The sequence below is a fragment of the Tachyglossus aculeatus genome, chromosome 1 (assembly GCF_015852505.1).
Source record: "Tachyglossus aculeatus isolate mTacAcu1 chromosome 1, mTacAcu1.pri, whole genome shotgun sequence".
NCBI lineage: Eukaryota > Metazoa > Chordata > Mammalia > Monotremata > Tachyglossidae > Tachyglossus > Tachyglossus aculeatus.
In genome coordinates, this window is record NC_052066.1 from 124,240,635 (window position 1) to 124,257,056 (window position 16,422).

Consider the following 16,422-nt stretch of genomic DNA (forward strand, 5'->3'; position numbering starts at 1 on the left):
TTTCATGATTACATGAACCTGAGACTCAAAGGGTGGAACAACAGAAGAGGGTAGCAGTTGGGAGGTCAGAGGTCGGAGTCGGGACCCCTATTATGTTAGAAAAGGGCAGAATCAGCCATACCTGTAATCCCACTGATACTTACATTATATTAAAACCCATTAAAACTCGTGGGCATGCATGTTTGAGGTGGTAGATGGTCTGGGTTGTATGTAGGACTGGGAACATTTTACTTATTCTGACTCCTGTTGTATTTCAAGTAATCCAGGCAATGTGGTGCCATTTCAGTGGGGCCACAGGTATAGTAGGCCCTCTGGCTTGTAAATCATGGGATTAAAAGTTCACTTTGCCCCAAAACTTCTTGTTTCTTAGGTAGCACTTCAAGAAGAATTTCCTAGTTTCCTGGTTGTTAGAATCATTTTGGAAGCAACAACGTGGGTCTCATTCTGTCTCTTCCCTCCTCTCCACCTCTTAGTGTCTTCCTTAGGCTCTGGGTGTGCATCTGTCTCACTCACTGTCTGTTTGTCTGTAAATTAATTTCTGTGCCGTGCTGTTTAGTTTTTTTTTCTCCTGTTTCCACATTATTTGATTATGGGGCCTAATGTTCTGGTGTCCATTTTGTGGAAATAGTGGTGGGGTGGTGGAAGGTTCTTCTGTTAGAACTTATAGGAACCTCTTTAACTGGAGATGGTGGGAAATGTAGATTCCTCAAAGGAAGAACCTACTCTTCTTTTTCACCTACATATCGTGCTTTAAAAAATTTAAAAAGTATAATTTGCATCTTTTTAGATACAAATAATTTTAGGTATAGCTTATATCTATTTAGAAGTACCACTCATGTTCTACCTCCTTGCCTTTTGTCCCTAACTCTGAGTGTTCAAAGTAAAAACCTGGCCTCTATGTTGGAAGTAATGTGTATAAGCACGTGTTCAGGAACAAAAATAAAGCAGGCAGTGGACATAAGAGAAACAATGAATTCCCCTTTTCGTTTTTAGTTGTGATAGGTTTATGGGAAAACTGAAACCATATTTGTAACTGTCCTGAACTGGGAATGGCTTTCTAGGGGATCAACTCCAGTCCAGACCTGACATTTCCGGGGATCCTAAACTAGCACAGACCTGACATTAACGCTCAGTAGTGTTGCAGGATTTTGAGAGAGAGATGGATGGTGCTCTTTGTTCTAGCTGTATACTCTTAAAGTTCTAACAATGTTTTACATCCTCTGGTGTGAGCAGGAGCAAAATTAGGGATATTGGAAGAGAAAGGGCCAAGGGAGGGATATGCCAAAATGTTGCTTCACTGGAATAAAATTCTGCAGATATTATGATTTGGAAATATACTGATTCATTCATTCAGTCAATCATATTTATTGAATATTTAGTGTGTGCAGAGCGCTGTACTAAGCATTTGGGGGAATACAGCACAACAGCAAACAGACACATTCCCTGTCCACAATGAGCCTACAGTCTATGAAACAGAAACAAATAATAATAATAATGATGGCATTTAAGCACTTACTATGTGCAAAGCACTGTTCTAAGTGCTGGGAGGGATTACAAGGTGATCAGGTTGTCCCATGTGGGGCTCACAGTCCTAATCCCCATTTTACAGATGAGGTAACTGAGGCACAGAGAAGTTAAGTGACTTTCCCAAAGTCACACAGCTGACAGGTGGTGGAGTCGGGATTAGAACCCATGAACTCTGGCTCCCAAGCCCATGCTCTTTTCACTGAACCACGCTGCTTCGCTGTATGTTACATACAACTAATGTAAATGATATTTTAATATATACATTCATGTCTCCTTTATCATAAAGGTTACATTCTTGATGAACTCTGTGTTCAGGAAAACTCACGTCACAGTACATGTGCCTTCCTGACAACAGTGGGTAGATGTGCACAGCCATTTCGACTGACATTACATTGTATTAAGTGTACATTGTCAGAAGAACATTTCCTAGTTTCCAACAGTGGCCTATCCAAAGCATATATAGTAGAAGAACTGATGAGTAATTATTATACCAACTTCAAATTTGTGTTTACAGCCTTATTTTGAAATCTCTATCGCTTAGAAGCAACTATGAATCTGGGTTTTTTGTCTTTACAAATAGGGAAATTTACCACTATTTGTTGGTTTTATTAGAAAATGGACTTTCCTAGTAGTGCATTGTGGTATTTTTGTTAAACATTTTAAATTCACAATTGGAAATATTTCAGCAAAGGAAATATTGTTATGAAGGAAAAATCTATAACAAAAATAATTTTAGCTCAAGTAGACAACTAAGGTTTTCTTTTTTAATGATTTCTAGGGTACACAAGGCCTAAGAGGTATAACCGGTATAGTTGGTGCCAAAGGGGATAAAGTAAGTATTGTCTTTGACATTATTACTTAACATTAGTTAAGCAGTTATAATGTTTGTAAAACATTATTGTTATCCCAATCATCATCATCACCACCATGAACATATCAGTTTCCTGAAACAGTAGACATGTCATCATTTGAGTCCTCAAGGATCTTCAGAGATGTGACTATGACTACATACAATTAATACCAATTATTGATTTTTAAATGATGCAGCTTTTTAATACTTGGTGAATCATCACTTCTTTCTTGAGTTTCTATATAATTTTCACCCCATCCTGACATATTTTTCCTCATTTTCTGATTTGTCCCATTAATGATTAATAGTGTGCTAGTCTATTGTAGGCTCTTCCAGTTGGCTGTCAAAGGAGAACAACTAGTTGGATTCATTATTCATTCAATGACATTTATTGAACACTTGCTGAGTGCAGAGCAGTGTACTAAGAGCTTGAGAGAGTACAATATAACAATAAACAGACAAATTCCCTGCCCACACTGAGCTTACTGTCTAGAGGGATCTAAGTTAGTAATAGTAACAGCTACTTGAATCAATGTGTTCCCCTGCCCCTTTCTAATGGAATAACATGTTCTTGGAATAGTAGTAATCTTTTATAAGTCATTATTTTAAATGTTATCAATCAATGATCCTTACTGAGCACCTATTGTGTGCAGAGCACTACACTAAGCACTTGGGAGAGTACAATACAACAGAATTGGTTGACACATTCCTTGCCCACAACAAGCTTACAGTCTAAAGGGAATGTTAGCTTGGGTAGTTTATTCTTTTCTTTGACTTCTCTATTTCTATATGTCTCTTATTTTTCAGATTGTTCTTCCAAGTTCTTTCAACTCTGCCATTATCCATGCCAATAAATTGTTCTTATTTCCTTCTAAACACTCTGGATCCTGGAAACCATACTGCCATTCCAGAACTTTTATCTAATGCCTTACAAGTGATCCTCACACTTCACTTTTTCCTTAAGCCTTAGTAGCATCTTTTTTTCTCATCTTCAATTTTGAGTATTTGAATATTTGCTTTTGGTGGGATCATTATCTAAAAGTTGCTGGAGAAAAACAACCTTGTTTCATGAATTCAGATCCTTGTTCTGTTTACCTAGTAACCAGGTTCTATATCTGGGTTTACTGCTGAGCAGGAATAAAGGGGCAAACATTGCAGTGTCACCTGTTCCCTTTGTGTAATTCAAAGAGCTGGTTTCTCTTGTGTTACATGATTTTGAGGAGCTTCTGTTTCTGTATGTGACTACTGACTCAATCTCTGTGTGATGGGCAGTGTTTTTGATATATTGTTTTCCTTTTAAGATTAAAGCTGACCCAGGTTCAGTTCACTCACTCCTTTGATTCTCCCAGTATTTCTGAATCCTGAAACAAAGTGTCTTCTGCTTCTGAACTTTTTCTCTCCACAGACTTTGTTTATCTTACTGCCCTGACTTCATACTCATCTAACTCCTGTGCTGGTTCTCTATGAACTTTGATCATATCTTCACCCTTGACACTAGTTAGTAGTGCTCATTGTGTCTGAATGTCTTCTTTCTTTGCACTCTAAGCCATCATTGATTTTCCTTTAATTTAATGTCTGTTTTAGAAAGAGTTACTTGCAGCATTTTGTTGGTGAAGTGTATGAGTGTGAAGGAAATTGCATCATGTGTGAGTTTGCTTTGATCATGGTATTGAAGATGGAAACCATTTCTGATGTAATTACTGAAATATGCTATAGGTTGGGTTCTGTGGATTTGCTTGAAGATAATAAAAGGCATTCAATCCATGTTAACTATCTTTCAATAGTGCCTTTTGTTAGACTTAAATAGGATTTTCATCTTTTGTAAACTCTTCATAATCTGGAAAGACTGAGATTATGTTTATTGCAAATAGATCCTCTTTTACTTAAGCCTTTGCTTTTCCTCCTTTTCAATTTTTCAGGGAGCTCGTGGCCTCGATGGAGAACCAGGTCCTCAAGGTCTTCCAGGAGCCCCTGTAAGTAGTTTGCTTTTGTTTCTGGTCTTCTAGAATAATTTTAGAGACCGTGTACACAGCACACTACAATAGCTACCAGTATTTATTGTTAAAATTGTTGCTCTCCTTTTCACAATAATTTTATGAGCATGCATATGTATTCTTGACCTAGCTTTCACTGACAGAAATACTTCTTCAAAATCATGTCTTAAATTCCATCATAATTGCACAGATATTTTAAAAGATCATTTTCGTATGCATGGTTACTAAGTTACCCCTGGCTGCATGGATCTTATATTCTTTGGTCATGTGGTTTTCTTGAACATTTGTTATTGCTTTCCTACAGTAAAAGCTTTGCTATCCAGTACTGGCATTGGAAAGATCTCTTGGATCAGTTGATCACAACTGGGGAAACCTCCACCTAGGGAAAATAATTTACAGTGAACCAAATTGGTTTGAGTTCTCTAAAAGTAGGGAAGGCATGGATAAACCCAGGCTAGATGCAGACCTTGGAATCTTCTGCATTAGCTCCCCTTTGGGTGTTCTAGCAAAGCGATTTGGGCAGGACAAAGTTACAAGATCTTGTGATGTTTTGTTTATCTCCCTTTATAATAATAAAAATAATTATGGTATTTGATAAGCACCTACTATGTGCCAAGCACTGTTCTAAACACTGGGGTAGATACAAGGTAATCAGGTTGTCCCATGTGAGGCTCACAGTTTTAATCCTCATTTTACAGATGAGGTAACTGAGGCACAGAGAAGTTAAGTGACTTGCCCAAAGTCACACGGCTGATAAGTGGCAGAGCTGGGATTAGAACCCACAACCTCTGACTCCCAAGCCCAGGCTCTTTCTAACAGTTTAAGTTCTGGGGGATTTCCAAGGTTGCAGTTCTACTAAATACCTGTACTTGAGTGAGAGACAGATTCATTTAGCTGACTTCTAAAGGGAATTTATTCTAAGTTAAATGGCTCCTATATAACATGAAAAGCTCTCTCCTGGGAGTAGTTTCTGTGCATAGTCAGTTGTATAATCAATTTAACTATTCTGATTATTCTAGTTGTAAATATTTTCATGTCTTTCTTCCTTACTAGAATATATGCTTCTTATGGGTAGGGGACATATCTCATGCTTTTGTTATATTTTCCCAAATGCTTAGTACAGTGTGTTGCTCCCAGTGAGGGCTTAATAAATATTTTAAATCAATCAATCATATTTTTTGAATGCTTAATGTTTGCCGAGCACTGTACTAAATGCTTGGGATAGTACAATAAAACAGAGTGAGTAGAAATGTTACCTGCCCACAATGAGCTTATAGCCTAGAAGGTAATAATACTACAATTACTTGTACTTCCCAAGCACTTAGTACAGTGCTCTGCACACAGTAAGTGCTCAATAAATACGATTGATTGATTGATTGATTACTGGTACTAGTAGCCTTAACTAAATTATTATATTCAGCTAAGTGGGATTTTTAACTGGACCCTCCTATTCTTCTAGAATTCTAGATAACTAAGTTTTTGTTCTATTTAGAAATCAGTGTCTCTAAGTAAAAAATATTTTTTTATTGCTATATGCTCTGTTTTCCTGAAAGTTTAATGTACAAAATAAGCAAAACATTATTTAATACTTATGGTATTTATTATAATTACAATATTTAGGTGTTACCATGTGCCCAACATTGCGCTAAGCTCTGGGATATGTATGAGATAATCAGAACAGAAGCTGTTCCTGATCTACATGAGATTAATAGTCTAGGAGGTAGGGAGAGCAGGTGATCATGCCCTTGTCCAAGAACTTGGCAAACAGAGGCAAACATAGATAAATAGGCAATACTAAACTGGATCTTGAAATATCAATATTAATTCCAGGAGATTTTCCCTTTGTTATATATCACTTTTTTATACTCACTGTGTTTGTAAAGTATTAATTCTAATTCTGGGATGTCAAAAAATAACTGGGTAGACTTTTGTGAGAAATGAAGAACTATTTCTTCACTATTACGCTGGTTTCCAAAATCTTTCCAACTTAAGCCAGAGGCAAACTTTATTCTTCACCTGAAGCTATAAAGTAATGACAAACCTATCTTGCAGCAGTCTACTTCCTCTCCCCAATCAATGTATTGTCACTGATTCATCCCCTGGACTGTGGTGTGTTATCCCTCCAATTGCTATCCTAGATTCTATAGCAATAAACATTTTAATTGAAGCTTTAAGCTTTAATTTAAGAGGACTGGGGTTCTAATCCTGGCTCTGCCACTTACCTGCTCTGCGATCATGGGCAAGTCACTTAACTTCTCTGTACCTCAGTTTTTTCAACTGTAAAATGGGGAATTCAATACCTGTTCTCCCTCCTATTTAATCCCTGTCCCACCTGGGGCTCACAGTCTGTGTTGAATCAGATTAACCTGTACCCCAGAGTTTAGAACAGTACTCTAAACATAGAAAGTGCTTAACGAATTCTATTGAAAAAACCCAAACAACTTTACTTTCACGAAAAAGTGTTATCATTCCAAACATGGAAAATACTGATGCTGAAATAGCAAGTGTTTGAATAATGCATTATGTATATTACATTTTCTTTTCTTGTTAAACGATATTTACTTTCCAGGGTGATCAAGGACAGCGAGGTTCACCAGGAGAAACAGGTCCAAAGGGTGACAGAGTGAGTTCAAATCATTTTTTAAATCAAACAAAGAAAGTTCAAATTCCATTGTGATTTCTATCTTACTGGTATAATTTTGCACTGTGATAAATATTTAGAAAGTTTTTTTGATGTTTCTTATTTCTATTAAACCATCTCTTTTTCTAGGGTATTCAAGGTCCTAGAGGAATAACTGGTCTTCCGGGATCCAAAGGCGAAAATGTATGTATTCATATTTAGCAACCTCTTCAATTATTCATGATTTACTGCAATTTATAATTGATTGTCTCTCCCTTTAGGGTTTGCCAGGGATGGATGGAAGAGATGGGATACCTGGAATGCCTGGAGCAAAAGTACGTGTCTGACACTGCAAATAGCTTCCATTATCTCTACTGGCAAAAAGTGTTGGCTTCTAAGAATCACACCCTGCTTAGCATTCAACTGGATACTCGTTTTTGTTTCTCTTCAACCTAAACTTGCTATTAGATTTAGTGTGATCTGCGGACCCACCCACCAAAATGTAATTTGTCACTGCCACGATTTGCCCAGTTGGGCAGTAACAAAGCAGCCACCGCCTTTACTCTAAGCACATGTTGCCAATTATTTTTCTTAATCTACCTTGTCATTTGTTTGACCAATGGCATTTAAAATATAAAAAAATAACCATTTTAGCTTTTTTATAGTATTTTTAAGTGCTTACTATGTGCCAGACACTGTACCAAGCACTGGGGTAGATATAAATTAATCAGATTGGAAACAGTCCATGTCCCCCAAGGGACTCACAGTCTTAATTCCCATTTTACAGATGAGGTAACTGAGGCCCAGAGAAGTTAAGACTTGCCCAAAGTCACACAGCAGACTCGTGGTAAACCTGGAATTAGAACCCAGGTCCTCTGACTCTGACTCTGTGCTCTTTCCACTAGGCAATACTGTTTCTCTTGAATTATTCCGAGTGTTCTTACTTTTTGTACCTCCTGTCAACATGCTAACTTTATCTTCCAGAAATAATTTCACATGCAGCTTTTTCATCTATTAACCAAGTGAAAAATATATTTCAGGGTGAACCAGGGAAGCCTGGCCCTCCTGGGGATGTTGGACTTCAAGGACTCCCTGTAAGTATCTTTCTTTTTTGAGCTTTAGTTGTGTTGAAATTAAAATATTTTTGAAGTTTTTAAAAATTAGGTTTTCTGAAGGTCATTTGGGGTTTCCTAATTGTGGGAAAACAGGCTTTTTGTATTGTTTGGGATGCTTTTAAGGAGCTGGGAATTCTGGAAGCCAAGTCTTTGATGATGATGATGATGGCATTTGTTAAGCACTTACTATGTGCAAAGCACTGTTCTAAGCACTGGGGGAGGTTACAAGGTGCTCAAGTTGTCCCACAGGGGGCTCACAGTTTTAATCCCCATTTCACAGATGAGGTAACTGAGGCACAGAGAAGTGAAGTGACTTGCCCAAAGTCACACAGCTGAGCCGGGATTTGAACCCATGATCTCTGACTCCAAAGCCCGTGCTCTTTCCACTCTTTCCATGCTGCTTCTCCTTTGGTCTGTGGCAGCAGAAGTAAAGGGACTAGCCCAAGGTCCATAGATCTTTCTTTCAGCAGTGTTGGTCCCATATATTTTCTTAAAAAATGGAAAGCCCTTTCCAGGCAGGTTCATGCTGGTTAACTAGCACCACATTGATCTCTCTTCACCTGCAACTCTCCAGCTCATACTCTCCACTCCTCTCAAGCTGACATTGTAATTGCATCCAACTCTTAACTAACTCTACTGGTCTGAACCCTTGCTATACTGTTACCCTACATAGAACTCCTCCCCATCCACTGTTCTGCAACTCTCTCTATCTTAAAAGTGCTCCTAAAACCCTGTAGACTGTAAGCTACAGGGAATATGTTTGTGTTATTGTACTCTCCCAAGCACTTAATACAGTGCTCTGCACACAGTAATTGCTCCATAAATACAATTGACTTCCCCTTCCAGAAAATATTTTGCAGTTAAGTAGCAGTACCCCTAGTTGCATCAATTCAATCACCCTAAGCATTATGTATCCCATTTTCAGCATTTGTGTTCAGCATATGTATATTACATTTTATATTCATGTATTTCATTGTTTCTATCCTTGTTCTTCCTACTCTCACTACTTGTAAATATTTTTTTCATGCCTGTCTCCCATTAGCTTGTAAGCCCTGTGAGGGTAGAAAATACATTAGTGATATTTATTGCATACTTACTGTATGCAGAGCACCATACTAAGCGCTTACAGCAATGCCCAATAGTCAATTTCACTTTCCGTGTATCTTGTTGGTTAATCTATAAAACCTATGCACAGGTCCATCAGCCCTTTCCAAATGCTACTTGTTGTCAAATAGAAATAATTTTCTGAAATTTACACTATTTCAAGGCTTAATTTTTTGGAAAAGAATTTTTATTTTAGAATTTCTTGTCCTGGAGCATTTCTACCAGAGAAAACACTGTTGAGCTTCTTCTCTTTTTCCCTGGGGCTATGGATGCACTCTGCTCATCCCCAAATGTCTTGTAAGAATCATTAGTAATCCTTGAATTAATTTGGATCATTCTACTTTAAGAAATGATTTTTCATTGCACTGGACAAAAAAATGAAGCTGAGTGAACTTCTTTGAATACAGACATTTATCATTAAACAATTTACAGAAAATGATAGATTTTGAGATTGTTGTTCTCCAATCCAGTATCAGAATAATTCATTAAAACCTATGTCATGTATTTGCACAGAATAGCCTATAAGTCATGTAGAACATTTCCTCCTTGCATCAGCTATTTCTGGATATCTCATTAATCTTCTGAAAAAGTCATCAAACCTGTTTTATTTATACCTTTAGGGTTTACCGGGAATTCCAGGTGCAAAAGGTGTTGCTGGTGAAAAGGTATAAACTATTTCCTTTTTGTCTAAAAGCAAGCTATCTTAGCCAGGACGACGACCAGCAATCTTGTATGCTACTTATTGATATTTTAAAGAACTGTAAATATATGAGGGTGAAAAACACAAGTGGGTGTGACTAACTTTCGTCTCTTTTTCTGACAGGGTAATTCAGGTGCTCCTGGTACTTCTGGTGTGATAGGAAATTCTGGCAAACCAGTAAGTTTCTGTGTTTTCCTTTCATAATGTGCAAAAACTTGAGCATCATGAGGCATAAGAATGATGCATTATTAACTCATTCTTTATGTGCCTTCCTGAAAATAGGGCGAGCAGGGACCACCTGGGGAAACAGGGACCCGAGGGCCAAGAGGACCACCAGTAAGTGATCTTTTGTGCATCTTTAGGCAAGGTCCCACTATGACACAGGGTGGTGACAATGTCTCTTCATAAAATAGTTATTTTTTCCCTATTTTAACTTGTGGATCCTAGATGAATTTATAAGAGATACTGCAGAGTGTACTGCCCTTTAAAATAAAGTCAAGTCCTTGGATTTGGAACAGTGATGTGCAACATGTTGGGAGGTCAGTTCTTCTGGATTATGTGTTTTCACAGAGTGTTTTGGACAGAGCATTGGTGGGGGGTTGGGAATCATTCCGGTGACAGCTTGCATCTCTCTGGCTAGAAAGCAACATGACTTGAGAAGAAATGTGTGCATGTGGCAGTGTTGGTCGAGGTACAGGATACTATAACATTAGTATTCTTAAGGCAAGGTTCCAAGAGAATGTAACCCTATTTTATGGGAGAACTGAGTGGTGCCTTTTTTAAAAATGCTATTTGTTGAGCGCTTACTATATGCTAGACACTTTACTAAACGTTGGGATAGATTAATAATAATAATAATAATGGTGATGATGGCATTTGTTAAGCGCTTACTATGTGCAAAGCACTGTTCTAAGCGCTGGGGAGGGTACAAGAGAAGCATGAGAAGCAGCGTGACTCAGTGGAAAGAGCCCAGGCTTCGGAGTCAGAGGTCATGGGTTCAAATCCTGGCTCCACCAATTGTCAGCTGTGTGACTTCTCTGGGCCTCAGTTGCCTCATCTGTAAAATGGGGATTAAGATTGTGAGCCCCCCGTGGGACAACCTGATCACTTTGTAACATCTCCAGCGCTTAGAACAGTGCTTCGCACATAGTAAGTGCTTAATAAATGCCATTATTATTATTATTATTCCAAGGTGTTCAGGTTGTCCCACGTGGGCCTCACAATCTTAATTCCCATTTTACAGATGAGGCAACTGAGGCCCAGAGAAGTGAAGTGACTTGCCCAAAGTCACACAGCTGACAAGTGGCCGGGCCGGGATTAGAACCCATGACCTCTGACTCCCAGGCTCGGGCTCTTTCCACTGAGACACGCCACTTCCCTAGGTTGTAGATTAGGTTCTACATACCCTACATGGGGCTCAGAGTGTTAATCCCTATTTTACAGATGAGGCAAGAGAGGCACTGAGAAGTGAAGGGACTTGGCCAAGGTCACACAGCAGACAAATGGTGGAGCCAGGATTAAAACCCAAGTCCTTCTGACTTCCAGCGTGATGTAGTGGATAGAACACAGAACTGGTAGACAGAAGGTCATGGATTCTAATCCCAGCTCCACCACATGTCTGCTGTATGGCCCTGGGTAAAGTACTTCACTTCTTTGTGCCTCAGTTACCTCATCTGTAAAATGGGGTTTGAGACTGTGAGCCCCACTGTGTCCAGCTCGATTTACTTGTATCCACCACAGTGCTTAATACAGTGCCTGGCACATAGCAATCACTTATTCATTCATTCATTCATTCAATCAATCATATTTATTGAGTGCTTACTGTGTGCAGAGCACTGTACTAAGCGCTTGGGAAGTATAAGTTGGCAACATATAGAGATGGTCCCTACCCAACAGTGGGCTCACAGTCTAGAAGGGGGAGACGGACAACAAAACAAAACATATTAACCAAATAAAATAAATAGAATAGTAAATATGTACAAGTCAAAATAAATAGAGTAATAAATCTGTACAAACATATATACAGGTGCTGTGAGGAGGGGAAGGAGGTAGGGCGGGGGGGATGGGGAGGGGGAGAGGAAGGAGGGGGCTCAGTCTGGGAAGGCCTCCTGGAAGAGGTGAGCTCTCAGTAGGGCTTTGAAGGGAGGAAGAGAGCTAGCTTGGCGGTTGGGCAGAGGGAGGGCATTCCAGGCCAGGGGGAGGACGTGGGCTGGGGGTCGATGGCGGGACAGGCGAGAGCGAGGCACAGTGAGGAGGTTAGCGGCAGAAGAGCGGAGGGTGCGGGCTGGGCTGTAGAAGGAAAGAAGGGAGGTGAGGTAGGAGGGGGCGAGGTGATGGACAGCCTTGAAGGCGAGAGTGAGGAGTTTTTTCCTGATGTGTAGGTTGACTGGTAGCCACTGGAGACTTTTTAGAAGGGGAGCAACATGCCCAGAGCGTCTCTGCACAAAGATGATCCAGTCAGCAGCGTAAAGTATAGACTGAAGTGGGGAGAGACAGGAGAATGGGAGATCAGAGAGGAGGCTGTTGCAGTAATCCAGTCGGGATAGGATGAAAGATTGAACCAGTAGGGTAGTGGTTTGGATGGAGAGGAAAGGGCGGATCTTGGCAATGTTGCGGAGGTGAGACCGGCAGGTTTTGGAGGTGGATTGGATGTGAGGGGTGAATGAGACAGCAGAGTCGAGGATGACACCAAGGTTGCAGACTTGTTGAGATGGGAAGGATGGTAGTGCCATCTACAGAGATGGGAAAGTCAGGGGGAGGGAAGATAAGGAGTTCAGTCTTGGACATATTGAGTTTTAGATGGCGGGCAGACATCCAGATGGAGATGTCTTGAAGGCAGGAGGAGACACGAGCCTGAAGGGAGGGAGGGAGAGGGAGCAGGGGCAGAGATGTAGATTTGGACGTCATCAGCGTAGAGATGATAGTTGAAGCCGTGGGAGTGAATAAGTTCACCAAGGGAGTGAGTTTAGATAGAGAACAGAAGGGGGCCAAGAACTGATCCCTGAGGAGCCCCTACAGTAAGGGAATAGGAGGGGGAGGAGGAGCCCACAAAGGAGACTGAGAATGAACGGCCAGAGAGATAACAGGAGAACCAGGAGAGGACGGAGTCTGTGAAGCCAAGGTTGGATAGGTTGGATAGCGTGTTGAGGAGAAGAGGGTGGTCCACAGTGTCGAAGGCAGCTGAGAGGTCGAGGAGGATTAGGATAGAGTAGAAGCCGTTGGATTTGGCAAGCAGGAGGTCATTGGTGACCTTTGAGAGGGCAGTTTCTGTGGAATGTAGGGGATGGAAGCCAGATTGGAGGGGGTTGAGGAGAGAGTTGGCATTGAGGAATTTGAGGCAGTGGATGTAGATGACTCGTTCAAGGAGTTTGGAAAGGAATGGTAGGAGGGAGATAGGGTGATAACTAGAAGGGGAGGTGGGGTCAAGAGAGGTTTTTTTTAGGATGGGGGAGACGTGGGCATGTTTGAAGGCAGAGGGGAAGGAACCAGTGGAGAGTGGGTGGTTGAAGATGGAAGTTAAGGAGGGGAGGAGAGATGAGCTGAGATATTTCATAAGATGAGAGGGAATGGGGTCAGAAGCACAGGTGGCCGGAGTAGCACTTGAGAGGAGGAAGGAGATCTCAACTTACCATGTACCATCATTATTGAGAAGCAGCATGGCATAGTAGATAGAGCATAGGCCTGGAAGTCAGAGGGTCATTGGTTCTAATCCCGGCTTCACTGCTAGTCTCCTGTATGGCCTTGGGCAAGTCACTTCACTTCTTTGTGCCTCAGCTACCTCATCTGTAAAATGGCGAATGAGACTGGGAGCCCCACGTGGGACATGGACTGTGTCCAAACCAATTTGCTTGTATCCACCCCAGCGCTTAGTACAGTGAGTGACAAATAGTAAGTGCTTAATAAGTACTACAATTATTATTATTATTCCAGGCCTGGGTTCTCTACACTAGGCCATACTGTTTTTCACTCAAATCCTTTCTATTTAAACTCAGATTAGAAACTTCACTTTTGGTCTTGGCCTTTCAATTCTTATCAGAAGAACAAATGAACAAAAATGTTTGCTTTATTGGTGGCAAGCAGCCCTTAAGGTGGCCACATGAAGATTTAGTTTTGTAGGTAACATCTTTATCCCTGTGGCTGGTGGAATAGCGGTCTCCATGCTTCAACAGAAAGTATATGTATCATGCAAAGGAAAACTTAGAGGTGGTACATCCCCGCATTTCCCAAGGGATGTAATTAGGTTAGTTGGATAAGGTCAGGGCTTTAGGAGCTTTCCAGGTATCATCTAGCCTCCAGACTCAATCAATCAATCAATCAATCGTATTTATTGAGCACTTACTGTGTGCAGAGCACTGTACTAAGCGCTTCACTACTACTGCTTTGTCAGATGCCTGCTCAACTATAGAGCTCCAAGGCACAGAATTTCTCAAGATGACTTCCACTTCAGCTATCAAGTTTGATCTCTTTTTATATTTTTTCCTACATAATTCATTTGAATCTTTTTGTGGGTTCAGTATTGCCATTTAAGAAATTGCCTACTAGGGAATCTCCTTTGAGGTAGGAAAAATCCATACATGGATGGCAAAGATTCTCTGAGAGAAGCCACTTATGGTACTGTAATTAGGTTATTGTTTCAAACTTTGTTTCAAATTATTATTTTAGGAAACGTTACATTCTTAATGGAAAACTGAGTGATATTTCAATGAGGGCATGATAAACTTGCTATATTATTTGAAAATTAATATAAAGGAACTGTTTAACTGTTTCATTCCCCCAACATTTAAGAGTACAAATTTTAAACAGATACTGACATTTTTTTTGTTGAGCTAAGTGGCACTTCCTTCACTTGTATCCCAACTGTCCTCAATCACTCATTTAATGACCATACTGGGGGCAGCTATAGAGGGCTATCCCCCACAAGCCATATCTGAGCAGCAGTAACAGAGAATGTAAGTGAAACAACAAGTGGGTAGCGGACTTGAGGAGATTGGTTGTACAGATTTCCTTTTCCCTGGCTCCTTTTGGTATCCTGGAAGCCACAAGTAATCAGTGGCAATGAGAACACTGAGGGTCGTTTCATTTACAATCTCCTATTGGTATATAACTCCTTCTCTCCCTAGACATCCTTGTCAATAATTTCCATGACTTTGTGATTGAATATGTGGAAGCAGTAATTTTCTGGACTGGTAGTGGAAGGAATGACCAGCTTCCTCTTCCTCTTTAGATTTGATTCATTCTATTCTTTTGGGTCAAGCAACAGGAGTTTCTGGGCTAACCAGAAAGTGAGCAGATAGGAGGAGAGGAAAAGCAATTTTCTCCCCATGGATCTGAAACTCTTGAAGCAGGACTTTGGCAGGTGGGAAAGGATTACACTAGGACAAAGAGAGCAGGCTCACCCACTTTCCCAGCCAATTGCCCTCTGGGACTGTTTCTGACATAGTTTTGGAGTTAGTGATCCAGCTTGTGACCCCTTAAATAAATATATATATGAATATATATAAATATATATATATGAATACATATAAACATACATAGATTTATAAACAAACTTATTCTCCAAAAGCCATTTCTCTTCCAGTAAGCACTATTAAAAACAGCCAATTGCATTCCTGAAGTTTAAATAGTTTGAACTATTTTTAAAATAATTTAGATAGTTTAAAATACTTTATTCACCCCACCCTCATAACACTTATATACATATACATAATTTATTTATATTAATGTCTGTATCCCACTCTCGAGTGTTAGCTCACTGTGGTCAAGGAATAATAATAATAATAATGGTATTTAAGGGCTTACTATGTGCCAGGCACTGTACTAAGTGCTGGGCTGAATCCAAAAAAATTGGTTTTGATACTGTCCCTGCCCTGCATGGGGTTCACAGTCTTAATCCCCATTTTACAGATGAAGTAACTGAGGCACAGAGAAGTTGAGACTTGTCCTAAGCCACACAGCAGACAAGTGGCAGAGTGGGACCTTCTGACTCCCAGGGCCATGCTCTACTCACTATGCTATGCTGCTTCCCCAGTGTGTTTACCAACTCTGTGATATTGTACTCTCCCAAATGCTTAGTATAGTGTGTTGCACACAGTAAATTCTCAATAAATGCGATTGATTAATTCATTGAAGTAGGGCCTAAGAAGTAACAAAACAATTCTATGTAGGATGATTTTAACATTACAGATGACAGTTCCTCTTCCAAAAAATTTCTACCTTATATGGCATTTAATTGTTTGCCCTGGCAGTTATGATAAATGACTCCTCCATCTGGCGATGGACGAGTGATTGTCTCTTGTGTCTACAGTTAAATGAGATGAGGTTATTTAGCCTAGAGAAAAAAAGGATGAGGGTTGATTTGATAACTGACTCCTAGTGTATAAAAGGTTTTTATTTGGCAGAAGATGACTAGTTGTTCAGCAGAGCTTCTGATGATTGAAATATGGGTGACATTAAAGCAAAAGGCTTCTGTTTGAATGCTAGGAAGAACAATTTAACCATGACATAAAACTCCA

At 40.0% G+C, this 16,422-nt stretch overlaps 1 protein-coding gene across 3 annotated transcripts in view; it reads left to right on the forward strand.

The window, feature by feature from the left end:
* COL9A1 (collagen type IX alpha 1 chain) overlaps positions 1-16,422 on the forward strand; it is an 80,264-nt gene that overhangs the window by 30,409 nt on the left and 33,433 nt on the right. For 2 of the 3 annotated variants that reach the window (XM_038746072.1, XM_038746073.1), the window contains exons 14-22: positions 2,306-2,359; positions 4,297-4,350; positions 6,941-6,994; positions 7,142-7,195; positions 7,273-7,326; positions 8,032-8,085; positions 9,831-9,875; positions 10,034-10,087; positions 10,193-10,246. In XM_038746072.1, coding sequence (XP_038602000.1) covers positions 2,306-2,359; positions 4,297-4,350; positions 6,941-6,994; positions 7,142-7,195; positions 7,273-7,326; positions 8,032-8,085; positions 9,831-9,875; positions 10,034-10,087; positions 10,193-10,246 — 477 coding nt within the window. Of the gene's footprint in view, positions 1-2,305; positions 2,360-4,296; positions 4,351-6,940; positions 6,995-7,141; positions 7,196-7,272; positions 7,331-8,014; positions 8,086-9,830; positions 9,876-10,033; positions 10,088-10,192; positions 10,247-16,422 lie in introns of all 3 variants that reach the window. The other variant, XM_038746071.1, reaches the window with a different exon arrangement.